This window comes from Neopsephotus bourkii, unplaced genomic scaffold (assembly GCF_033783945.1).
Source record: "Neopsephotus bourkii isolate Nb327-2 ecotype Australia unplaced genomic scaffold, CSIRO-AGI_Nbou_v1 NB_936, whole genome shotgun sequence".
Lineage (NCBI taxonomy): Eukaryota > Metazoa > Chordata > Aves > Psittaciformes > Psittacidae > Neopsephotus > Neopsephotus bourkii.
The window spans coordinates 1,419,980-1,447,365 of record NW_026901430.1 but is presented as its reverse complement, the minus strand read 5'-3'; the positions used below and the strand labels follow the sequence as shown (position 1 = coordinate 1,447,365).

At 41.3% G+C, this 27,386-nt stretch overlaps 1 protein-coding gene across 7 annotated transcripts in view; it reads left to right on the top strand.

Moving 5' to 3' along the window:
• Positions 1-25,866, top strand: part of KIAA1210 (KIAA1210 ortholog) — a 60,877-nt gene extending 35,011 nt beyond the window's left edge. For all 7 annotated transcript variants that reach the window (XM_061358041.1, XM_061358037.1, XM_061358036.1 and 4 more), the window contains 10 exons: positions 3,042-3,210; positions 6,308-6,437; positions 8,894-9,052; positions 10,134-10,199; positions 14,126-14,338; positions 15,430-15,532; positions 16,627-18,237; positions 18,982-19,133; positions 19,860-19,962; positions 23,647-25,866. In XM_061358041.1, the coding sequence (XP_061214025.1) occupies positions 3,042-3,210; positions 6,308-6,437; positions 8,894-9,052; positions 10,134-10,199; positions 14,126-14,338; positions 15,430-15,532; positions 16,627-18,237; positions 18,982-19,133; positions 19,860-19,962; positions 23,647-23,819 (2,879 nt within the window). In that variant the 3' untranslated portion in view covers positions 23,820-25,866. The remainder of the gene's footprint in view (positions 1-3,041; positions 3,211-6,307; positions 6,438-8,893; positions 9,053-10,133; positions 10,200-14,125; positions 14,339-15,429; positions 15,533-16,626; positions 18,238-18,981; positions 19,134-19,859; positions 19,963-23,646) is intronic.
• Positions 25,867-27,386: the final 1,520 nt, after the last annotated feature.

Sequence of the window (27,386 nt, the reverse complement as noted above, 5' to 3'; positions counted from 1 at the left end):
ACTAGAACCATGGTCTTTTCTGACAATATTGTCTGTGGGGTTTTTCTTAATCATGTGTGTTTATTGGTGAAGTATCTACTCCTTCAATTTGAGAAAATGGAAAATATCTCCTGAATGCACCTTAGGAACTCAGAGAACACAGAAGATCCCCAAATTAACTGTTTCATTTAAATATGATTATTGAGCTCCCGAATCAGATGTTCCCTCTGCTTTTTCCAGTCTGAATTTTGCTCTGGGAAAAGCATCTTTTTCTCTTGTTATAGAGAAGAAATGCGCAAAGAGCAGAAATGTGTGTTAGTTCTCTCTGTGCACAGGAGAAACAATGAAATAGGCAGTACACAAACAGTAGAAATACAGAACATACAAACTTTACAGAGAAAGAAAAATGCTCACTCCTGCTCCTTCTGTTACAGTGGGCTAGATAACAGCACAAGCAACTAATTTTTTGGAAGGCTTTTGCTTTTTAGGGCAGTAGCCCTTCAATTTAGTTTTTTATTTTTAATGCCATAAAATTGAAGATTGAGAACCATAAGAATTCAAAAATCATGAGTCTTATTCTTCAGTGGGTGAAGGGGAAATAGGCATAGTTGTCTGAGCTTGGGTATTCTCTCCTTGCTTTGACTGGAATTTTGTTAGACAATGAATTTTTTTCATATTAAGTAATAAGATCCTCTTGTATATTATCAGTTCAAATATCACGGAGTACTCTTCCAATTCAGTGGTATGTTTGGCTACTTCACAGTGTGCTGAAATGTAGGCATCTTTAAATTAAATGTGGCATCCTTTTAACAGTGCGTAAAACTAGTGCACAACTGTTCAGGGTGTGAACAGTTTACTGTGCACCAGTAATAAATTAGAGGCTGGAGAAGGCACTGAAGTAACTGATGTGTCTGCAGCACTCTCTGTTACGCAGTGATACCCAAGTGTTGTCCCATGCCAGATGAATTTCAGTCATTAGCAGTGTTTGCAAGTCCTTTCCGTGGGTTCCATTCTAAAGTTAGCACCACTTCTGATCCAAACAAGCATTTGGAGTAGTACCCTGGCAATGTTATCCTTTCTGGTAGGACTTATGTCTGTTTCTCTTAAATGCTCTTAGGATGACTTCTTTTTCTGTTGTGGTATCAGTTCTCTAGAAATACCAGCATCTACTTAAGGTCATCAATAATAATTGAGCTAGAATCAGACTTGCTGTCTGTCTATAATACTGTCAGCTGACCAGTGTACATGAGAATGTCATTGTTTTTCATTTAGACTGCCTTTAAGTTGCAGAGCTGTCTGTGTGCAGCAAAGTTCGCCATGGTGCTCTTTGGGTCATTGGCCTTTGTTAGCAGGCATTGCTGAACTGATAATTTTGGGGCACTGCTTTCATGAAACGTTTTAATCCTTTGTTTTGCTCATCTAAAAGAAACCATCTCAGCTTTGACAAGTTTCCTGGGAGAATACCGTATAGGTTGTCTAATTGCTGATATGAATGACCCTAATGAAAGGGAAGCGTTTCTGAAGACACTCTAAAAGACACTCAACATGTTGTTTTATCTGAGAGGCATTATGGCTGATTGCAAAAGTCTTCCACCGATAAACCCTCCAAGGAGCACCACATCCATTATTATTCAGATGAGTGGAACTCACTGATAGTTTTGCTCTGCATGGTTTGGAGGATAATTTGGTGTCCATGGAAGCCCAAGTCACTTGAAAAGCAATGTGTAGGTCTTCTGTGGCTGATACTGCTCTGCAGAGAGGTAACATCTCATCAGTCCGTGCCGGACAGTGTAGCAGTGTCCTTGTATGTCCTGACACATGGTGCTGGCACTGAGCTTGAGAGCAGGGAGGAGACAGGGTGAGTATATCTCAGTATCATTGTTTATTTCTCAAAGTGGCTACTGTCTGATGCAGCTGTGTGGTGGCACAGTTTCAGCCCAGATAAGGCCCATTGGCACAGATCCTTACACGTACAGGGCACACGTTGAAACAGAGCATTGCCGACTAAATCATTGCTGGGAGAAGACAATAATTGTGTTGAAATAATGCCTTGCTTATGGAGGAACCCTCCAGCTGTGGGCATTTATTATGCCAACTCTTGGAAAGTATTAATTGAACAATGAATTTGGCTCAGATATGCAGTGATGTTATTGCTCTGCATATGTACTTCAGAAATTACAGGGGTCTTAGTACAGTAGTTTGGCCCAAACCACTCCAAACTGACACCACCCCCCCACCCCCCCCCAGTGTAAGCTTCGGTGACCAAATGACGCATTTGTGTGCTGAAGGAAAATATAAATGAGAATGTTAAAGTATCTTAGGTTATTAAAAATTAAATAAGTCAGTGATGTTTCATATGGTTTATTTTGTTCTTTTTGTGTTTTCATTTGGACAATGAAAAATCAATGGCAATGAAATCGGGTTAATAGTTTTCCAGTTGTGTTCTTAGGGCTGCCATGTTTGGGGGTTTCATGTCCTGCAGGGCACTGTCTTAATCTAACTTTGCTCCATTGTCCTTGGAGGAGTTGCTGGTGTTTATTTTGGGGTAGTGTTTTAATGTGGAAAGAGATATTTATGTTTTAGAGTTTATAAATTCCTTTGCCAGTTTCAGTCTTTTTGCCAAATGTTGAATACCCTCCAGGTGTTGTCTCCTTACTCACTGAGTAAATAAAAAGCAGAACTAAGCCAAGCTAAGCAAAGAACTATAGGAGTTGAAGACATTGACATTACTTTTAAAAGTGAAAATATATCAAGTATGATCGTCATGATCACTGTTCACTTGTGGGTAGATACGTTCTCTATTTAATGTGTATTTTTCAAAACCTGGAACCTAAGTAGGCACTGCTATTGTCAGCTCGATGCAGTATTGCTTTATAGGCAGCAAATGTAAGAACTGCAGCTTCACCTTTCACTGGACTCCAGCACTGAATTATTTACAAAGGAGCTAGAACTGAATGGGCTGCTGTAGCTTTGAGGCTTCCTCCAGAAGTTACAAGGTAACATTCTCCAGACTAAGCAATGCCTCCAACTTACTGTAAATTTTCATTTCTCTCATGTTTCAGGAAAGAAAAAATCCAAATTTCAGACTTTCAAGAACTTCTTTGCCAAGAAGAAAAGGAAAGAACCTCCACCTCCCAGGGGAGAGAGTAATTTAAAACCTTGCCAGTCCAGCAGCGATGTCAGCATCTCCGTGCTTGACACAACTGCACTTCATTCGCCGGAGGAGGCTGGGTAAGCTGCTGGGAAAGTGGACCTCTTGCAGCAGTAGGATGAAAGCATGAGCTGGCCCCTAAGGAGCAACCTCTGTCCAAGTTTGTGCAAAACAAGTCCTAATGCTGATGAAGGAATTCCAGGAATTTCCTCCTTCTTTGCTAGTGCTTAAAAAGCCAGCCTGGAGAGGAGGGGGAGGGCAGCCAGGGGCAGGGGTGACCCAACCTCTTAGGCTAAAACTGCAGACAGCCCAGATTGTTTTGATTGGGTTTAGTGCTTGAAATCTGGAAGAGTCTGATCAGGAGCAACTTTACAAGGGGACGATGACTGAGTAGTGCTAGTCAAGAGAATACGTATGAAGTTGAGTTGCTGGTTTTCAGCATCAGTAGTGCCCTACATCATGGCTGGGGTAAAGGGACAAGTATTTTTGGTGTATTATCAGTATGAGATGGCTGATTTAACTTTCTTATGTAGCTGTTCGGGTACAGCTGAAAACCTTTAGTTTTGTCAGCCACCCCTGGAGGGCTGTCCGTGTGAGTGAGGTTTGTAAGTCCTTAAGCAAATTGCAGAGCAATTCTCAGGTCCCTGAATGATGCTAGTTCAAAAACTTGCCCATTCTTCAATTAGTGCAATACAGCTATTAGCTTGCCCTGCTAACACTGCTTCACTCATAACCTTAAACTGTCAAGCTACACAACACTTCATTGCACATCTGTGACTGAATCTGAGGTGGGCCTATGCTCTGAACGTGGTTACCTCTCTCACCAGGGGTGCCATGCATCAGTATCTGTCTGTTTTCCAACTTCCCACCCTCTTCATACTCCCTTGTTAGCTACTCTGCCAGGCTTTTCTTTGTATTACCCTAGGCCTTGAGTTGTAGAGTTGCAGACTAGTAATGTGTGACAAAACACCAGACACATCCTGTTGTTTGCAGTGGTTTATTGGAGGGGACACTGGCAGGGGACACAAATAGGTGACCAGAGTGAGACATGCTGAAATCAGCATTGCTGCCAAAAGCTTTGTATAATCATACAAGGCATTTGGTGAAGCTGGACGCTGTGTTTCTTCTGGTGGAACAGCTTATAGATGTTACTTTCTCATGGGTGCTGGTTCCTCCTTGCCCCACCTTTCCCCACTCTCTGTTGTGTTTATGCAATTGCATCATGGAAATGATCTGGGAATGAAACAACAATCTCTTTATTTTGTTTGTTAGCATAACAGCAACAGAGTAAGTGACCACATAACCGGTCCCCTGGGCTAAGGGGAATTAGAGTGAGTCAGCTAACTCAGTCCAGAAAGCTTAGGAACAGCCAAGTTTACCCACTGGCCCATAGGAGGGATCTGGTTTAAAATCAGCTGCCTGCTCCAGAGGCAGTGTGGGTGCGAACTCTTTCTCTTGCCCTTAACCAAGTACTTGATGTCCAGTTGCTGTTTACTCCAGCACTATCCTCTAGCGATTGTGAACTGTTTTGCAAGATCAGAGATCAGGAAGTGAGTAAAACCCTTCTGGTTTTTCCCTTAGAGGTAAGATTAGGTGGACTATCCAAAAGAATTAGAAGATCTGTTTGTGCTACTTAAAAACTTTATCATGTCCAGACCCTGCACAGCATAAGCATGCTTTGTAACTACATAAAGAGACTGAGCTACATAATCCTTTGGAAAACCTGATCCTGAAAGCCAATGGAAATACAGCTTGTGAAGGGTTTATAGCAGGACCCTGTGCTTTGCAATTTTTGGCATGCAGAGTATCAGAACCGATCCTAGAATAATGCTGCTGTGTGTTTGTTCTTGAGGCAGAAGCACTGGTTTCTTTTCTTCCTCCTTTTTTATTTTTTAAACCATGTGTGGTGTGTTGTCCCCAGATGGGTGCCAGGTGCCACCAAAGCTGCTCCATCAGTCTCCTCAGCTGGACAGAGGAGAGAAAAATATAACATCTCTATCAGATGTGGGGGGGCTTCTAGCACCTTCTCACAGAAACCACCCCTGGAGTCTTCTCACTACCAAACCTTTGCCATGCAAACCCCATACACCATGTAATGTTTTAAAAATTGAACTTTTCTGAATCCTAACGAGAGACTGTATGGCTGTTAGAGCTGTAGGAATTACATTGCAAATGAATCTTGCTGAATAAGAATGGCAGTTTATATGATCCATTTTACAGAGATATGAATGAATGCATAGATTGACTACACCATTAGAACTATAGGAGGGTTAGTCAAGCAGACAAAGCAGGTGATGTCTCTGGAGATATAAAGAAGGGAGTTGCAGGACGAAAAAGTAATTTGTTTGGGATTTTTTTACATGGAGTATTTACGGAAGTTCACAGTCTTTCAGGGCTTTCTAAATAAATAGAGAATCTGGGGTTAGACCTCTTCGGTTGATTTCCTTGCAGAATAGTGTTAGACTTACTGGGTTTTCCTTGTCAGAGTTCTGTTCCTGATCATCCCCTGTTACCCAGAGTCCAACTTTCAGAGGCAAGAGCATTGCCTGCAGGGAAGCTAAGCCAAGGAATCCTTGTAACTTGTGGGTTATGAGGCTGGCAGCCAACAACATAAGAGAATTCTCTGTTGTTTTCCAGGCAAACACAGGAATAAAATCCTGGTAGAGGCCATCCTTGTGGTCTTTTGAGCAAAGTGACACGCAGACACTGCCTGCCTATGCTGATGGAACTCGGTGGATAAAAGATTTGGAGCCTTTCTAGTTGTGCCACCCAAGTGCAGAATTTGCCCTGCACAACTTAATAGTCCAACTCCAATCAATCTCAGTTAATTACAAGCCAGTCAACTGTGGGAACTCATCAATGCTCCACTGGGCTGAACACCCAGTGAGCACAGGAGCAGAGCAGGAATATCTTAGCTGGGTACTTCAACTTGGCCATGGACAGATATGCAACTGTGGCCATGGTCGTTTGTCCCATATGTGTTTCTTCCTTCCTTCTGAGTATAAAAGGAACTAGCAGTGACTACACTAAGACAGCTAATATGCACAAATCTGAAGTTAAGTGGGATGCATCTTACTCTGGCCTCTTTGTGATCCTTCTGCCCTCGAGAAGTAGCACAGGGAAGTGTTGGAGGGATGTATCCAGTGCACTGACCACTCTTCTTGCCTTCCTTCGCAGGCCCAAGGGAAGCATGGGAAACAAAGCCTTGTCCCATGACAGCGTCTTCATTTTTGAGTCTGCACCAGGAAATGTGGCAGGTGATCTGTTGTCTCAGGAAAACATACCTGGAAGAGTGAAAACTTTGCAGGTGAGAACATCATCCCTCATTCATGCTGCTGCTTTGTATTAGCTATCCCCTAGGAAACCCTGTGGCTTGATTCCTCTGCTGTGTGCCTTAAGATTTTGTTGACTGTAGTGTCCAAATGAGATTTACTGCTTTTGGATCTATTCTGCCTCTTGGAAACTTCATCTTTGAGCAGTCCTGGTGTTTCCAGCCTTTCCCAGCTCTCATAGCGTGTGAGTGACATGAATCCAGTTCACAGGCTCTTGGAAACTTTCCTTGATGAGCATGTTCTCTTCCAATGGGATTTCTATTCTTCACTTCATAGCTACTGTTTTTAAATTAAGGCCATTTATTTATTATGTAGTGTGTCCCTTATACTGTTACTCTTTTGGGCAATTCTGGCTATGATGTTTTCACTGTACATGCTAGCACCAGCGGCTGTGTGTGTGGGATGATGGATATGTCAGGGCACTCTTAGTGACAGCTTTATTTATATCATTATTCTTCTGACCTCTGCCAACAAAGGATACTGTATTCTGCTAGGTCATTTCCTTCTTCCAAGGCACATACTGAACCCTCCTTGACAGCTCCCTTATCAACTGTTGGTTATATTAATTGTGTTTAAATGACTGCCTAGCTCAAAGCACTGAGATAAAAGTTTAAGGTTTTTTCCAGAGACTGAAAACAAATGGTTGATAAAGCAGCCAAAGGCCATTGAAATTCTTCCTTTGCACAGTGTGAGTTTCGTGTTGCAAAATACAATTGCATCACATGTTCAGTAATAGAAGATGCACAGAGGGACTTGTTCTTTCATAAGACTGCAAAATAAACTGAGCTTCAATTCAGGGTATTTTTTGGTATAACAATAGGGGTATCAGAAGAAATAATGTTTATATATGATAGAACTTTGCTGGGGAAAAAAACCCTCTTTTCATGCTATCTCCAGTCCACTGTGCCCTCTCTTCATCCATCCATCCATCCATCATCCTGCATGGTAATGTAACACTGCCAGCACTATTTTTATAGCCATAAATGACAGCCTTTTTCCGTGAGCTTGACTCATGTCAGAATGAAAGCCAAGCACTAATAAAAGCTGTTATTTTCTTAGCAACGTAAATTAACTTCTACCAGTAGACAACAGACTGTAAATTCAGTTTCCCCCAGAATATTTTTGCTGTCTGCATGTAATAAATTTAATAAATAAAAGATGGGCAGTTGTGAAAAGAGAGAAAAGCAAAACTGACTTTCTGTATTTTCCTCCAATAAAGTGCGCATGGATACGTCTTGATATATTGCAATCTCTGTGCAGTTTGTCATCAGTCCTGCTTTTGCAGATCATATTGGTGATACTCCTTTGATTGTTGTCGTTAAGAGGGCAAGAAAGCTGTTTGAACTGAAAGACCGGTGGAGTAGAGGGTGACATTGTGCTACCCTGTGTGGCTGTTAGATCTGTAGGAATTATATTGCAGATTAATCTTACTGAATACGAATGGCAGCTAATTAGGTCTATTTTAGAGCTATGAATGAATGGATTAGGCCTAGAATTTCCCAGTCTGGTTTAATAAGCACAGAAACAGAAAAAAACAGGTCTGCATTTTTATCTGGGAAATATTCAGTTGAGGTGAAGGACAAAGTTTCTGTTCAGACCTTGTTTCTTTTCCAGCTTTGACATAATAACAGACTTGAGCCAAGAATTTTAGTAATGGTGTTTCCTGAGATCTGAACTTTTTTAGTTTGAGGGAACATCTGGCTGCTTGTGAGGTTGCAGACTTTGTTTTATTTTTCTAGGGTCAGGGCCTGCCAGAGCATTCTTTTTGTGCAGTCTTGGAAAAGAATCCCAATACTCCATTACAAACAAAGTTGTTCCTGGCCGCTGTTATCATTCTTGCTATAGACAGGACCAGGATGTGATGCTGGGGAAAATTAACAAGAAACTCATTAGAGTGAACCAGAATTAAATTTGCTTTCTATAAAAAGTGGGACTCACCTATTTGTGTGGGAGAGGGTGGTGACAACCTTACAATGTTTGGAAGGGCTTTGTGAAAGGAAAGCTGACCACATAAACCTGGAGTTGGGAGCTGCTAAATGACAATGCTTTGTGTGACTATTTGGGACATCTGGATACATGTAATTATTTAAAGAATACTTAAGTCTAGACTTTTTAAAGTTTTAAACTTAAAATGAGTTAAATTGCTGTAAGTTTTCTGGAATGGTAAGTTTTCTGTCTTTGTTAACTCACTGAATAAAACGGGTTTTAATTTTGTAGCAAAGCCAGTTCTAATGATGGGTCCCTGATGAATGTAACTAACAAAAAATTCTGTTAATGGCTATTTTCTGTAAATAGTCTGTTTCTTCAAGTATTTCTGTTAACTAAGAAATTTTGCATCCCTAATGGGAGCAACTGGTGTGAAAGTGTCCAAAATGTCCACTATAAATAGTGCTATTTAAAGTCTTTATTCTAAATTTATTTTCAACTGCAGCTTCAGTTGCAACAGAATATCAGACTTGGGTCACCTCCACTTGTTATAACTGGAAAGAAACTGGAAGATGCAGGTGCTGTTTCTGAAGATGATGGTTTACCTCGAAGCCCTCCTGAAATTTCAACCCTTCATGACATTCTGACAGATTCACCAAGCAAGGTACAAATTATCATGTCACTTCAGTGACCACCTGTATGGAAAAGATAAAATCTGCTTGGAGACAAGGAAGAACCTTGTTGCTTGCTTGTGGTAAAATCTGGTGGTACAGATCAGTCAGAATGAACAAATTCCCTAGGTGGATTGTAGACTTGTCACTGAGAGATACTAGGAAATGGCCTTACAGAAACCCTTCTGGGTACAGCTTTCTATGTTTTTCTGTAGACCAGTGCTGGGGCAATTATGACCTGTATCAGCAGGGAAAGAGAAGAGAAATTCAGTTGATATGACACCTCTTGGTGTCTTTGGGTAAGGTGGTCTCTCCTGGCAGGTCTGTATGGCAGAAAGCATAGAAAGTCAGTTATTCATGGGTGAGTGTTGTGTGACTGTGACTGTTCCACTTCCACTTCCAATCCAAGAACAAGCCAAGGCACTTAACACTGCACAAATGAACTTTCTATGTCTTTCAGCTTCAAAGACCTAGAGATATTGGCAGTTTCCTGCACCTGCGAAAGGGGAAGAATGTTGGGGTGTTTTAAGGCTAGTGAGGAAAACAAAAAAATGACTGCAAGAGATTCTTAAACAGCTACTTAAGTGACTGCAAGAGAACCTTAACCAGTTACTGGCTTTGGAATTGAAAAAAACTACTCTAGGGCAGTATTAGTTGAATTGGCAGGAAAATGACAGTCCTATGAGTCTGAGGAGAAGAGGTCGTGATGGGACTCAGTGAGGATTTTGGTTATCTTCTTTGTTAGGAATTGCTTCTCACAGCAGATGCATGATTTTAGACTTGAGTGAACATGTGAGCATTTGTAAATTTGAAGATCTTAAAAGTATAAGCTAAAATAATGTCATAAAATTTATCGTCTCATGTGGTCAACCTTCATGGCATCTCTGACAGCAGGATAAAGCTTCTCTACTTTGATCCCCAGTGAACAAATGAAATCTACCCTGTGAGACAGGGACTCAGTGACCCTTTATCTTTCCTCTTGTGTTTTCTCACAATTGGCAGTGGATACCCAGTCCCAGATATTTCAATGTGATAATTCCCTTGACTTACCCTCTTCCTTATTTTATCCCACAGTCCTCCAACCTTGTTCAGCGTCATAGCTCTTTGAGTTTAGGCGGGACAGACAGTGAAGATGAACAGGTAAATAGCTGCTTTTCCTGCTAATGTGTGATGTCTCTATGGAGCCAGTACAGTAATACTTTTTTTTTTTTTTTATATATTTATTCTGGGTACAATGTGTGTTGCAAAACCCCAACAATGTAAACTACAGGCAAAACCATAGAATCATAGAGTCAGCTAGGTTGGAAAAGACCTTTAAGATCATGAAGTCCAACCATTAACAACATAACTATATAACGTAGCTACAGCTATAGCAACATGACTAACTATAGGCCCCACACTGGCTGCATAATGTATTAACCTGTTTGTTAGCCTGGTCAGATTCAAAAGAGCCAGTTGGGTTCACAAATAATATGGTTTATTCATAGGCGATATATATGGTTCTTTTGGATTGCTGGTGACAAACGCATTGACTTCAAAACAGCTCTGTAGCACTAACAGTACAATTGCAATCACAAGCTTAACTTTCTGAGTCAAAATACTTGGTGTAGCCAAGGACACGAGTCTTACCAAAAGGCATCCCTTCTGTGGAGGACAAGGAAGCCTTGGAGAAGGGGGAAAGTAACCTTTGGGCAAAACCAGCTCAACTTTCCCTTCCATGGTTGAGATCAGACACTGCCCTTCTCAGTCATTCCTACATCTTATGCTTTTAGGGATAGAAAGATAAAACAGTGTCTCTCTCACGTACTAGACTACTACTCATACAACTTTAGAGGCCCAAGTGATCTAGGTGACTTGTATTGTCATTATTTTAAATAATTTCTTGTATATAGTTTATCTTTACTTCAATGTACATTTTATTAACTCATCTCCCATTTTAGATTTTAACTAAAAGGCTCCCTTTTGTAAGCCTGCACACTGTTCTTATCTTACAATGCAAAAAGCCCTTTCTGTCCAGTTCCGGAGGCTTTGAGCTCTTTCAGTCTTACAACCTCATCTCTTAAGAGAGAGAGAGACAGGGACAGGAAAAATATTTTTCTCTTACATGTTGCCTAGAATTCCCCACTTTGAGGCTCTTCCTTTCCCCCCTGACTCACTAGGAACCTGGCTAGCTTTTTTACGGAACCGTATATGTTCCTTTACCCAAATATTTTTCATAGTCAGCAGTTTGGCATAGCAGAAATCTTGCCAATGTGTTTATCTAAAATAAACCCCCTTTTCCTAAGTAACATTTTTTTTCAGTAGCTTTTGAAACTATTTATGTAATACCAGGATTTGAGTTAGCAAAACACAAGTTGTTAAACTGAATAACCTCATTCCAAAAATGAGGACAGTTGTGAAAAACACTAAGAAATCTACACCAGTTATTCTATTTAACTGCACTGTACATTTAGTAAAGGGAAAAGAGGATTTGAGCCTTAGCAGTCTGAAGTTGTACACAGTGTAGTGGGTTACATTTTGCTATTGTATTGAACTTCTTGCAGATGATAGTTACCTCATTTCTTTGTCCTGTGCTGCTTCACTGGGATTTCCAAGAGCCTCGTGATGCTGTCACCTCTGTGTGGAGCCCTGATACATCATCCATATAACTTCTCAGTGCCTTCCACGTTTATAAAGACCCACTCTTTGGCTAATCTAAAGCTAAATGTGAGGCGTTCACTCAAAGCAAGCAGCAAGTGACTTCCCTGAGACATTAACCAGCATTATCTTGCCTTTGCCAGATAGCCTTTGCAGAAATCTAACTTCCTTGTTTGCATTTCTATCCCAGACTGATTAAAAGCAAAACAGGGTCTCAGCTTGTGAGACTGAGCACAGTGTTTTGGCACAAACGCTCTTTAGGAAATGAGCCTCTCTTTGTGCAAGCTCCTCCCCTGCCCAATAACCAACAAACACCAAGTTTATCTTACACTTAAACACTGACGTGGAATTCATGTGTCTGCTCCTTTGTCTTTGAAAGAAGATGCCAACTGCCAGTGCTCAGAGTCAGAAATCCTCAGAAGAGTAGGGAATTTACCATTTACGTACAGCAGTAGCTCAGATAATGACTTCAGGTATTTTTATCTTAAATAAACACAACTGTAATTTTATAATTGAAAGGCAGAAGAACTTGTATGTGGAAATGAGAAGAGTGTTACTGCTTTTATAAGTGCAGTGATCCTTACTGGTCTGTCATTAATCTTGTGGAATTATAACAATAGTTAGCTTATTTACATTCTTTCTTCCACAATCTGTAAATTTGCTGTGAGAAAAGTCTTCATCTGTCATAATACATTCTGTTGTGGTTTGCTTAAGCTCTAGGAACTAAGCAAAATCAATGGGGAATAAGGACATTAATTTTAGTTACCTTAAACATAAAGCAATGTACTTAGGCAATTTTTGTAGATCAGATGGGAAGATGTTTTCATTACCTTAAAACTCCATTAACATACATGCTTTAAATGCTGTGTTATATCCTAAACTTAAAACCTCCTAACATGTGAATGCCAAGCACACTTAACTGGCTGTGCTTCACCTAGCTTTATGGCCAAAGCCAAAATAACAGGTATGTTGTACTGGATGAAGTTTGTTTGGCATGTTTGTGAAATTCACAGAATCATAGAATAGTTAGGGTTGGACAGGACCTTAAGATCATCTAGTTCCAACCCCCCTGCTGTAGGCAGGGACACCTCACACTAAACCATGGCACCCAAGGATTCGTCCAACCTGGCCTTGAACACTGCCAGGGATGGAGCATTCACAACCTCCCTGGGCAACCCATTCCAGTGCCTCACCACCCTAACAGGAAAGAACTTCTTCCTTACATCCAGTCTAAACTTCCCCTGTTTAAGTTTTAACCCGTTACCCCTTGTCCTATCCCTACAGTGCCCTAATGTATAGTCCATCTCCAGCGTCCCTATAGTCCCCCTTCAGATACTGGAAGGCTGCTATGAGGTCTCCACGCAGCCTTCTCTTCTCCAGGCTGAACAGCCCCAACTTTCTCAGCCTGTCTTCATAAAGGAGGTGCTCCAGCCCCTGATCATCCTCATGGCCCTTCTCTGGACTTGTTCCAACAGTTCCATGTCCTTTTTATGTTGAAGACACCAGAACTGCACACAATGCTCCAGGTGAGGTCTCACAAGAGCAGAGGGGCAGGATCACCTCCTTTGACCTGCTGGTCACGCTCCTTTTGATGCAGCCCAGGATACGGTTGGCTTTCTGGGCTGTGAGCACACACTGAAGCTGGCTCATGTTCATTTTCTCATCAACCAACACCCCCAAGTCCTTCTCCACAGGGCTGCTCTGAATCTCTTTGCCCAACATGTAGCTGTGCCTGGGATTGCTCTGATGATCCGCAAATGTTCTTGAAAGTCTGGTCTGCATTTCAAAACAGTAACAAAACCAGTCAAGCTCCATGTTTAGGGGTTTCTCTACAAGGCCTTCTGTAAACCCTTTGCTTTGATAGCATAATCTAAGGTTACTGCTGTATAGTTCCCCAGAAAAGCATTGCTGTGAGGATGAGATTCACATCACGTCTGGAAGATGGTTCTGGGGTACTTGCTGGAGACAAGCATTTGATTTTGCTGGAGAGTGGATGTTTAAAAGAACAAAGAGGCTATGGTAACTTTCTTAGAGATAGAGGTAATGAGGAGCAAGCATCCATGCTACTTTTGTGTCTTTTTAATAAGGTATTCCTGCGATGTGTCACAGTACTGAGAAGGCAGCTATAAAAACTGCACCAGTGTCTCCTGCTGGTGCATACGTATATTGCAAATGGTTTTCAGATACACTGGGATGAGGACAAGCTGAGCCTCTTGCTGTGGGTGAGACTGTTTCTCACTTTTGTTTAACGTACGTCTGCACACAGAGAACTGAGTAATCTCTGTGCAGAGATGACATTAGGCATGAGTGTTCATGTCCAAAAATCCAGCCATTGCAGGTTTCTGAAATGGAATGAGCTAGCAAAGACTTGTATCAGAGATGTGGGGAAGCCAACCAAAATGTGTAACAATGTGTTTTGTGTTTTACAGGTACCTTCTGGAGCTCCCTCCAGGCCCATCAGCCCCTCATCCTCTGCCACTCTGGGGGCCCCTGGCTCAAGAGGCAGCAGCTTCTTTCCCGTTGACTTCACCATCCCTGCCAGTCCCCTTGGCTGCCTTGACACCTCAGCAGCCAGGCACAGGATTGCCATAAACCCCCGGAAACAGAAAGGCTTTACAAACAAGAATCAGCAACACTCCCAGGTAAGTGTTTTCTGGAAAAGAATCAGTGGGCAGAAGGAAACAAATTTGAATTTTTAATTTATTTTTTTCCTTTTTTTCTGTATTCCTTCACTTTTGTTGTTGTTCTTCTTCATTGGAAGAAGGGAAACCACTTGTTTTTCACCAATTAACAAAAAAAAAAAAAAAGACTCAGAAAACTTCAATATCATGGGAGCCGAAGTCCAACTCTGGTTTTTCGTTATTTAGCCAAGAAAGTTGCAGGTTACACTTCATTTGTAAAAACATTCCTGTTGTTCGAAAAGCTAGTTTTCAGTTGTAAAGTCTAAGTCTGTTTCTACAAACAATTTCAGAGTAGCTTTAATGTAATTCTTTGTATGTCAAAGGAAAGACTGAAGGTCTTTGGGAAGGAATATGGCTCTGCATGTGGGAAATTAGGATGAGATGCTTCTCATGCTGGCTTCTAGGCAGTTTCATTGTGAAGATGAATTTCACCAGATAGAAAAGGTTGTTGAACTGGCGTGTAACAGAAATAAGGAGTATTGAATGTTCCCTTCTCCATCAGAGAAACACATGAAAATATGTGCTGGATTCCCTTGCTCTATCAGAGAATCATGTACAGAAATTTATCCTGGAGTTAGAAGTGCCTCGCCCTGAGAAGGGATGGGGGAAATCCAGGATGAGAATGAGGTTTTCCTGGAAACTTGGGTCTTGCAGCATCTTTGCTGGATATTCTTTGTGCTGCAGCTGGTACAGCTACAGTGCTGAAGGAGAAATGCTAATTGTGGGTTGTCAATCAGAGATAATGGAAGTGATGTTAATGTCTCCAGCTTGGTCTGTTCCATGCCACCAGGTAGTTTGGGTGGTGTCTTAAAAACATACTTGTTCACTCAGAATATGTCATTCACAAAATGTTGCACATTCAAGAGAGATCAGTGTGCTGCCTTGACATTTTAAACATGAATGATTTCTGAGTTCTTCACTGGGATAGTACATTACCCACAGTGTTGGGGTTGGTTGTGTCTATGTTTTGAGTATTCATTAATGTGTGTGTGTATAAAGTACTATTTTTGTTCATTATTCTTTAATTAAAAGATCTTCCTGCACCTCATTAGGTGGAACACCTGGAAAATGAGGCATGTCTTCCTGTAACTCTAGAAAAGAAGGGAAATTCAACAGAATTGCTTGAGAGTGGCCAGCATAAAAGTGATTGTGAAGGTAATGAAGATGTATCTATTGCTAGTTTGAGTGCTTGAACTCTACTATGTAAGTCTGAGAGAACCTATTTGAATTGCAAGTCCTTTCAAACTAGGCATTTTTGCTTTTATGTCATAAACCCAATTCTGGCTGCTAAAGTGTTATGATGGAAAAAGTCATGTACTCCACTCAACACAATGATGCGGAAATGGTGAACTTTGAGAGCCACATTAAAAAGTACATGAAGGGAAAGTACCGTGATCAGAAGTACCTGTGCTAAGCAGTTGGCTAGATCTCATTGACTGGAGATCTGAGTTCTTGACATCCAAAAACATCTTAACCTCAGCATTATATCTGTTATGTGTATAAGGTGCCTTTAATTGATTTGTGTTTACTAGATCTTCATTTGTGCTTCTACCCTCCTTACCATTTGAAAAACAGCTAATTGCTGGTGGTAACACAATTGTAATTGCAAATAAAATTTCTCCACAACAGCACCGGAGATTTTCAACACCATGTTACGAATGCACTGGTTGATGGTAATGCTATGGTGTAGTGGGCATGTTGGCACTTTGTTATCAGGGCAGACTCAGGCCTTGATGCTGTCACATATCAGAGTTGCTGTGTGTGCAGATACATCTAAGCTATCCATATGTTCAGCTTTGCAGAACACAAAGAAGAACACAAAGAAGAGACACAGTTAACCTGATGCTGAGATGTTCTGCTTAAATACAGAATATCCTCCAGATCATTCTAGACAGCCTTTCTAGGCATACACATGAAGAAATGTCTAGGGCAATCTGGCTAGTAGTCATACAACTAGGGGTATGCTCTCAGAAAAGAGCTAAACAGCAACTGATTTTGTACACCTTAAGCAGACAACAGCTTTCAGTCATTCCTGGGATTAGGTGTGTTCAAACTGAAAGCTTTATCAGTATCCTCACTTGGACAGCCCATTTCTATATATGCTTTGAACAGCCTGATTTAGCAGACAGCAGTTCCCAGACTTGGGCAACTCATGCTGAATGACTGCACTGTCTGGAATGAATTACTGGTACAAATGGTGCTTGAATTTTAACCTTTAAGTGCGCACTCTTCTCCTCTGTTTAATATAGGATTACCAGCCCAGGTGGGATATTGTGCAAAGGAAGGCAGTTCTAAGGAGACTTCAGGTGTAAAAAGTTCCACTGATGCTGCTTGCAACTCTTGTGATTCCACAGTTGTAGCAGAAGACTCCTGTACTTTGCTAGAAGAGGATGCATGCCTCCCAGATGTGGACCATCACTGTAAAGCAGCTTCACCCCTCTTAAGACCTGAGCCTTCTCCAGTGAACCTGGAGGAGCAGCACAGTGCAACAGTGTTGTACTGTTCAGATGAGTCTGCTGATGAATTGAAATTACACCAGCAAAACACCAGTACTGGAGCATCTGCACTTCCAGAATTGCAGCAAATTGAAGAAAAAGCTGTTGTTTTTCCAGACATACTAGCAGCTGACTTGCTTAGCAATGGCATGGAAACAGAGTGCATAGATATATTGGCACATGTTGCACAAAGGTCCTCAGTAAATTCTGTGGACCCAAAGATCAAATACCAAGAAAAGGGGAATCCACTGTTTATTGGCAAAATAGAAGCCTCCTTGGGTTCTAGTGAGAATCATTCCAACCACGCTGTCTCAGATATTGTACCAAGCACTTCACAGTTTGCAGTAGCCAATTCAGTGTCCTCCTCTCACATCAAGACAGTGGCTGTTTTGAAGCCTGAGAACAGTTCAGTAACAAGAAATGACACAGAAACTTGTGAAATAATGGAATTTGAGTCATCCAAAAGCAATGCAGAAAAAAACCCAGACACTGCTGCATCTGTCTCAGAAGCAGGTTGCCAGCTACCTCGAAGTAAACTGGAAGTATGTTTTAAAGCAGAAGTTGTTTCTGTTTCAAAAGGTGACCAAGGCAGTCAACAGGCCAACACTGACAGGCAAGCAGCGTACGTTTCTGAAAATCTGTCCATTGCATGTCTTGCCTCTTCAAGTTTGGCTGGCTTGAAGAGTAGCATCTCTTCTGATGATGACAGTAAGAACCAGCAGACAAGCAGTACACCACCTCATGGAAAAGCAGTGGAAGACAGTCGATCTTCAGATGAAAATGTGAAAACTCCACTGAAGACTGCTTCTGCTAAACCAGTCAGATTCACCATAGCACCAGCATGGCAAAGATCTCTCTCAGCAGGCTCAAATTCAAAGGAAGATTCCTCTACCAGAAGTTCCCCAACGTCTCCTATAAGACCAGAGTTGTTTGAAGGAGTGACAAAAGAACACGCATGTTTTGATGCCACCATCCAGGAATCGGCAAAATCCAACTCTGATAGATTTGATCGAGATTGTAGGGACAGCAATTCCCATCTGAATTCTTCTATGGAGTGGGCTGACCATGAAGCACAAAGTGTTGAAAACCCATTTGGGGTCAGACTAAGGAGAACGTCGTCTTTACTAAAATACCAGAATGAAAGCCGTGCTGAGTGTCCAAAGCTGATCCCTTCAGCTGTTCCCACTGCTCCTTCTGCTTCAGTCAAAGAGGATCAGAAATCAGTGGGCACAGGGAAAACATCTCCAGGCCTTCCTGTTCGCACAAAATCAGTTGCTAAAAAAACAGATCTGCTAGAAGACAAAAATCCTCCCAAGACAAGATCAGAAGATGTGGAAAAGAAGCAAAATGGGCATAAACTGTCAGGTATTATACTGTATTTTATCCAGATATTGTAGAAAACAGCAGCCAAGAACACTGGCAGAGTGTTGAACAAAAGATAAAAATCCTCTTGATGAAGACCAAATTCAGCCTTGAGTTCGTCAGCACCATCATTTAATTGGCTTGATGATTTGGCTAGGATGGAGAATTCTTGGCTTATCTTAATGAGGGGTGTGTTCCAGTAAGAATAACAACAGGATAATAGCTGAAGGGCCTCTGAACTATTCCTGGTTGTACATATAGTTGGAATTTTAAGAGTTTTTTTAAAACTTGATGCTGTTTTTTAGTTCAGTTTCCAGACTACAGCAGCTCAAACCTTGACTGAGAGTTGCATTGGGTGTGATTATTCTTTTTCCCCTAAAATCACTTTATTTAAAATATTTAAAAAGCAAAAAGGCAGCCTGTATTTTACTGCCTCCATGAAAAAACAGTTTTTATCATACTCGTTTAATCTGCAGTGTGAGGATGTTATTTCAAAGGCAAAATCCGGTTCACAATGATCTCAATGGGAGCTCTGCCATTGACTTAAACGGAAGCAGAGTCAGGTCAAAAACTCCAGAATAAACAGAAAAGCAGTTATCACCAAGGACAAAATCATGAGGGAAGGTAATTTTATCCCCACAGTGTTCAAAGGGTATTACAGATGCTGAAGGATTTAAAACACAAAACAGAAGCTTTAGACTGACTTGACCTAAATCCCTTCTTTACTTCAAAATGCTTCTTTTGTAGAAAAGGTCTTCTCTCCACATTTGGAATCTGCTCCCTCTGAACCAGCTTGGGTCTTCATGGCAAAACTAAAACAAAAGGGTTTCCAGGACCACCCTCTTGCCAAAGAACATAAATCTGAAGACAAAGCTTTGAGCAAAGCAGATCAAGAGGAGGTAGAGTACCAAGTAATGTTGCATGGGTATGAATTCTGCATCAGATTGCCCAGGTGCTTTTGCAAACTCTTCAGTATCATCTTCATGGGAGGTGTGTTGTGAGTGCTACTCAAAGAGAGACTTTCAGGGCTGGCCTCTAATATGGGTTGAGACAGACAACTGATGCAAGTGAGCAAACACATGTGACTATACTGTCACAGTGATTAGTTTCAAAGCTATATCCTCCTATATGTTCCTTTGCACTGCTCAAATCTGAAGCTTTGCAGAGTTTGCCTATTGCCCCGAATGTATTTTGTAGCCCAAGAGCTGCTTTGAGTTGCACTAGCTTCCTTGCTATTAGTGATCTGCAGACTGCATTCACTGCTCTGCTCTGTAGACTGCATACTGGAAGTCTGACTTTTCCACTAACTCTTGCACAAGTTTCTTGTACAGCTTGGGCAAGGTCTTCAATTCTCCATCTGTAAAACAGAATAACTTGCCTTCAAGTTATCCTGAGCTATTATTCAAGCTATGAAGTTAACATGCCTGCATGTGAACTAATCCTGTATTTGTAGCAGCTGTCTTCCTTCTTGCCTTCAATCTCTCCTCCCACAGGATGTCCACAACCATCCTTGTCTGGCATTTGCTTAATTTCCACAGACAGGTTTAAAGATGTTGCCAGGGTGAACTTTATGAGTGCCAGTGACTAACCAGGTTTCTTAGTTGCGTTCTTCTTTCCTTTTGTAGCAAGGGATGTGTGGTAGTGAGAACACGCTGAAGAAGAATATGCCTTCCTTGAGCTCTCAGGACAAGAAAACACAAATGAAGACCAGTGTGTGTGCTGCAGCAGGTATTCTCTTTCTTTACGTCTTTATATGGTGGCTACAGTTTACACCATTAAGTGGTGAGGTTGGCAGGTGATGGGCGAAACTTTTGGTAATCAGCACAGTTTATGTAAGGCCTGTTCAGACTATAGTTTTCATATAAGTCAAAGTATTGGCTTGCTCACTCAGCAGAGAAAGCAAGTGAGGAACTTCTATCTCCACTGCCAGTTCATGGAGTGGCGTATAAACAAAATGGTGATTTATTATTGGCAAAGGTCAGTACTGAAGAATAGCAGTTGAGCTGGAGTGTGTCCAGAAAACGGCAAAAAAGGTCAGGTCTTCTAGACCAGTCAGCCAGGAAATACTGATGGGAGTGGAGTTGTTTAGTCTAGAGAAGACAGCTTAATTTGGTGCAGAGGACAAGATTTGTCTTTATGTCCTGTATGAGCTTAAAATGTAGCAGGGGAGGTTTAGCTTAGACATTAGGAAATATTTTCTAACAATATGAGTGGTGAAGTGTGGAATAGCGTAGGTTGCTTATGGAGAGTGTGCGGCTTCCATTGATGGATGTGTTTACTAAATAGACAAAAATAATGTATAGAGTCAGTTCCACCCTGAGGTGAACACAGAGGCTTGATGGCCTCTCTGCTGCCCTGCTAGCTGTGATTGCCTGTGAGAAAAATGCAGGGGAAGAGTGACTCAGACATCGTGACTCACGTACCTCTTCCAAGGCTACTGCTGGGCTGCAGCTTATCCCTCCCTGCTTTCTCAGTGTGGTGCCGAACCTCAGAGACATGCTCCAGTTAGATATAGATAAGCCAGTTCTTCAGCTGTAAAAGCATATTGTGCTAGCTGAAAGCTATTGATTTCAGATACTGCCTAAGAAGATAAGAAATGCCCCACTGTGTCAGAGTAGTGGCTTTTCTTTTGAGGCTCCTCTTGCTGACACTGCAGTAAGAGGTGCTGCCTAGAGAGAGTGCATGCACCTGCCTGCTTATGCCTTATAATCCACCAGCATCCAGAATTGTTGTATTAGAGATATAAAGGGGTACCTCTATGCCTGCTCCCTGTAGTAATTGTTTATGGTTTTGAATCTATGAGTCCTACAAAATAAACTTTCTCCCTTACTACAGGTAGCTGACCAGCTAACAATGGGCACTAACACAGGCTCTGATGTCAGCTGCCAGCTAACTCTGTGTGTGTGATTAAAAGAAAATAGTTTTAAAAAAGGATTCTGTTACAGGACAGCTCCATTTTATGGTTGTAGGTGCAAAGTGAAAGACGAAATGTAAACAGGCCAAGATTTTTGCTCATATTAGAATGTCTTCCTTTGAAAAGCTGGCACAAACTGGATTTCTGTGTGTTGAATCATCTAAACTTGGAATCCCAGCAGCATTCAGATGAAATTCAGAACTCCACAGAACTCCACTGCTACTCATTTGCTAGAACTTCCACCACTTGTGATCCTTGCAGCAGAATTATAAGTTTTTCTGCATCACCTCTTCCCAAGAACTGGCCTAGGGGCTGTCCAGTCAGGGGACATCCAATGACTTGCTTCTCCTCTAGGGACAGCGTTTATAGGCATATTCTAGTCCACTCCTTGAATATCACAGAGAGCTCTGATCAGTCCTGATGTTCAAGGAAAATGCTACTCCTCCACTGCTCAGAAAACCATGCCTGTCATTTAGGAAATGTTCAGCACTGTCAGCCCATGCCTAGGAAATTGGGAATTCCAAATGTAAACTCTGCTCTGATTTGGTTCCCATTAGCACAGCTAGCAATTTGAATAGTTGAAGGTGCTAGTGGTGGAAAGGATGCAGATTTAAAGCCCAGAGGAGTTATTAATTTGGATCATGCTTTTTGAGTTAACTGTTAACAGTTTTCTTGATAGTTGAGGTTTTCTGTGCAATGCATGCATCCTGCACGTAACACCAAGAGCCAGGACAGCTCAAGGTCAGCTAAGTCTGGAAGAGAATTCCAAGCATCAGATCCTTATTCTACTGAGCATGACTGTTTTGTAACTGCTGTGTTATGTCATAACCAAGGGAAGATTACTTAGCTTGCCTCTTCTCTCTCCCACTTCACCCTAGGCATGGTGAGGTTTGTCCCAAAGCCTGTCTTTCGTCTAATAGTCATGAACAACCATTTTTGGGTTTTGTTTTACCTTGTGCTGTCAGGACATGCAAGGGACTTTAGACTCACTTTTGCTTATTATGAAGAAGGAAGTCTCCCAAAGGTGAAAATTAATTTCCAAAATTAAAGTTGCAGTAAAACTCCTACATCACCTTTAATACTTCTCAGAAATGTGCTATGTATGTTGCACTGCAGCCTATGTTAATGGATAGTACACTTTCTCCAGTATTCCTAAGTATAGCTTGCCTGCTGTAAGACTTACCAACGAGCTAGGATTTTTTAAAAGACCAGAGACTTCCTGAGTGGAGTTAGGGAACTTCTTTGGCTTTGCTCCAGAGTGTGACTGATGGAGCTAATGGACATTTTCAATTGATTTCAGTGCAAGCAAGATCAAGCTTCTTGTACTTAACATTGCTTAAGTCCCCATGTGGCCTCTGTTCTTGTGCTGGAGCACAGCAGCCTCATTCTGCCTGCCACATGCCACACACGGACTAATCAGCTGTGAGACAAAGTTTGACTTTTCTTCGGTTAGACTTACACACAGAAATGAAGTATTGCCTGGCCTGAAATGGATGGAGAGAGCGTGATGCTGAGAGACTTGTGAACCATGTCTTGAGAAATGAGAGCTGCATCTGTTCAGAGCTGCATTCTGTCAGGCCCCATTCCAGGCTCTCTGCCTGCAGACATGAATCTTGAAAATTTTCTAAACAAGATGGATGGAGGAGGCCTTTTCAAATAGTAACACAAAGCCATACGAGGATACAAGGAGCGTTATCTGTATTCCTCTATCCTTTGTGAGGGTGACAGGCTTGTGTTAGGCTGCATGAAGAGGAACATGTACCCCCATCAGAATTCCACCTTCTTGGCTTAAAAGCCCAAGAACATAAAGCACTGATTTGATCCCTACCTAGTATTTTATAGTATTGCTGGAGCAATATTTGTGCCAGCAGTGAAGATGGAAAAAACATCTTTAGTTCTTTTCAGTGTTGAAAAATATATACCAGTTACTTTTAACCCTGCAGCAATGCTGGGGTGATTCTTGGTGCAGGGTGAACCCTGCAGATATTTTGTTTCCATTTTCCTGCGTACTCCTGATTCTTATTCCTAGATTTTGTTGCACTGACAGAGCAAATAAGCCTGTGGAACTCTGCTATGCACTGTCATGGAAATTAAGAGTCTGAAAAGGTTAAGAAACAAGATAGCCAAGAACATGAATTTAGAAAAAAATACCCGGGGCTATAGTCTCCATGTCCTTGAAGACTTTTGAAGAACTCCTTCATTTATGAGGGCTTAGCACTTGCTGTTGAGACTGAGAAGATTCTTTTATGGGCAGATTATTTACTAACAGCTTAGTATCAATTTTTCCACTGCAATAGCCAGTCCTTGCCATCATACCTGTCTTGCACCAGGTAGTGCTAGTGATACCCAGATTAACAATGAATCTGACTTATTCACCAATCACAAACATTCTGAGCTGTGCAAACAATTGCTTTAAAGAGAAGGAAATGTTATTGGCAGAAATTGAGGTTTTAACTCTCTAGCCTTCTGATGCTTGATGGATATCTTCTTGTTGGCAGGTAAAGTTGGACCTATTGCTCAGGAAGCATCTGTGATTCCTGCTGTTGAGAAGGAAGCAAGACATTCCTCTAACCTGCCAATGACACCGTGCAGCCCTGCTGAACCACTGTGGCTATCCCTGGCCAAGAAGAAAGCCAAAGCATGGAGTGAAATGCCCCAGATTGTACAATAGCAAATGACATGAACATCCCTTTGTATTGCCAATAGCTGTGTTAACTCCACTTAATCCCTTCTTTACTGTGACCATTTATTTTGAGAAATAAGAGCCTTAAAACTCTTGATCAGACTGTTGTATGTATATACACAATGAAGAAATGCTATTGCAGGCTTAATCTGAAGTATTAGGAAGCTGAGCATTTCCTACTACCAAATACTAGGAAAACTTGATCAATTTATTACATCCTTACACATCTGACAGTGCTGTTCTAAGAAGATATGCTTCAGGCTTTTGAAACCTTTCCCTTGCAAAAGATGTTTTTAAAGTTTCTGCAGGCCATACAGTATTTTGTGCAATGTAGCTTTGGCTAAGAAGTTAACACATGCTATAAAGTAGATATAATGATGGGCACTGACGCATCGTGACTCATGGGCATTGAGATCATCACGCTTCTTTCTCTGATGCTCTGGGATGGGCAGTCTGATTTTGCTTCTGATTGTTAATGGATCTGTTATGTGATAGCTGTAAGCACTAAACAGCACTGGGAGTTCTGGCTTTTGGGTGGTTTGAAGTCTCAGCGCTGTGGGTCTTGTTCTTTGCTGATTTATGTCCTCTGGAATGGCCCAGAGCCATGCACTTGTACTCTCCAATGCACTGGAAAACCATCACACTAACGTGTACTCTTTTGGTTACACCTTTGGAAATCTGAAATAATTTGGGCATTCTACTAAAAAAAAAAAAAAAAAAAAAAGAGGCATTTTCTTTCATTTTGGCAAATAGTGATTTATTCTGCATGAGATTCCTCAGCCAATTGTCTCTCTTAAAGAGTGCGTTGAGGATGGGAACTGTTTGCTGCCTAGAAGGTGGCATCTTGTTTTCAACAAATGCAGTCTACTCTCCATTTTCATGTGAATATGTGTTCAGTCAGTTGTGTTTAATGCTAGCGATAAAAGGGGCTTCTGCTTTCCTCCTTGCCTCAATCGTCTTTAACCAGTAGCTCAACATCAGTCTCAGAATGTGCAGCTGGGAAAGGATTATTCTCTCAGGGCCTGACCTTGCAGTCACTCAAGTTGGCAAAAGTTTTGCTATTGACTTTGAAGGAAGCAGACATTTGAAAAAGCAGCTTTGTAAAATGATGCTAGTGGCTTGAGTGGCAGTGGCACTTACTGGTCCTTGTCAGGTTTTGCAGCATTGCATATTTATGTAGCTTTTAGTTACAGTCAGTGCAAAATTTGAAGGCTGACTTGGCTGATGGACAGTTTTTAGCTGGAAAGTTGGCAGGAATTTTTGAGGTAAATATTGTCTCTTGATAGACTTAATTGTAAAACAAAAAGTTAGGTTTGGATCAGCTCAATCAAGGCTTTAATCTTCCAGTCTTGGCCTGAATTTAATATGTAGCTCTTGCAATTTGAAAACAGTATTAATTAGGAGCTTGACTGTAATTTTCTTTTTTCTTTTTTTTTCTTTTATTATTATATAGGTGCAAACTTACCCAGGTAGGCTCACTGAAGGTATAGATAGTGTTTATTTTGTACTACCACCAGAAAGAGTTTCACGCTGGTTTGGTAATACACACTTATTTTACTACTTATTTTTCTCTATTTTAGGAAGCATATCTTCACTTACAAAGAACTGAAAGATTTGTATTTCTCTGAAACGTTTCAGCAATGAGAATGAACATACTCAGCTTTGATTCCCGAGGTTCTGTACAGCTGCCATCCCATCACAACCTTACTGAACCTGTGTAAAATACTTGCATTTCTATATTCAGCAAACTCTCTTTTTATTAGTGTGGATTGAGACCCTTCAATCAAAGTGCTGCAAATGACACTATAATCTCTCTTTCCCTGCATTTGCTTTTGATCTTAATATTGTTTCTGTCTTTTATGTTTGGTATGTATATATGTTTTTGTAATCCTTGCCTCGAAGGCACCCCTTTTGTATTCCATTCCCGTATTTGGTTTACAATTAAATGCTGTTGCCAGTGATGAAATAATTGCTGGGAAGACTGATAGATGGCCTTCACTCATTAAGGAAAAAATAAAAAGAGGTCTTTGGTCAATATGGACTCTAAACATGGTTACACTGCATAGAGCTTTTTTTGAGATGATTTTGTGTGGCCTAGGACTGATCAATACAGCTGGCCAGGCTAATGAATGTTTCTAAATCTGTCTGAAGTTTAAAACATCACCAGAGAGTTGATGGCTGTCGTTTTGGTTTGGTGTTACTGGTCCTCCAGTACAGGGTCGGCTTGAAGGCTAGCACTTGTGGTTGCAGGAAGCCCTGTCAATGACTGTTTTCGTATCGCTGGCCAGCTGCTGTAAGACATTTTGGGGTTGCTTTGGAAAAGAAGAAAACCACATGAGAATCATGTGATGTTACATTTGAAATTGATTTGCCTTCTGGATTGCTGAAATTTATGTTCTCAAGTTTCTCACTGCAGCTAAGAGAACAAAAAGCACAGAAAAAAATCAAACCCAAGTCTTGTATAATTGCAAGAGTTTAGACGATGGTATTTTAAGGTAATTGTTGAAGTATCAGTGATTTATTGATGCATTTCTAGAAGCTGCTAGCTCTATTAGCATGGCTTTGATTTCCTGTCATCCTAGTGCAGTTTTTAGGTGTTCGATGGGTGCAAGTAACTAATTTAGGAATCTCATTTTGGGTGATTATTTCTAGACACAGTCACTGTCTTTGAAATCAAGGTGTCTTGAAGTGCAGAGCTCACTGCAGAATGTCACTGTGAGGTTTAATGGATCAGGATCTTTAGTGGAGGATGTAGAAAGCTGTCCCTGAAATTCCCTGTGCACAGTGCAGCAACTGGGGCTTCAGCTGGCTTTGGTGCTGCTGTGTGACAGCAGAGGGTGCTGCTGCCATCCCTGAGGAGCACAGAAGGTGTCTGGAAATCAGATTTCAATGTGCATTTGATGTGTGTTATTACAGTAAGAACACTGGAGGCTTTCATTAATGCAGAGAATGATGCATTATTCCATTAATGCAGAAAGGTCTGAATGCAGAGCATTCTGAAAGAGAGGTGTATTTCTATGTGTGATCTGATGGAGGTTTTGAGCTATTAAGTGTGGAAAAACCCCTTTACCTTGTGAACAACAAGCCCTGAAGAACTGGTGACGATGATGTGGAAAGGTAGGTTATGTGGTGAATTCAGTCCTGCAGTGGGGCCATATGGGAGGATATGTGAACATGTCCAAAAAGAGCACTGCAATTTGGCATTTTAACTCTGCTGCTTAGAACAACTGCAGCCTGGCTAGAGGCTGATCTTCTTTCCAGCCAGGTGTAGAAGGTGATGATATTACAGAAGAGATTAGAGAAATAACCAGCAAGCAGGTGTGCACCTAGCTGTAGGCTACAGAGATTCCTGTTGCTGTAACAGTTTGCTGTAAAGACCTGGACAAAAAGAGACTGTTATCATCCAGCTGGGAATCTGCTTTTGATTAAGTGGGTTTGTGGACTAGAGAGAACAAGCCAGTTTAAATGAGGCAAAAAGACTCCAACATTTTCAAAGCTACACGGTTTTGCTCTAGCACAACTCTGACAACACTTTCATTATGAGAATCTTGTGTA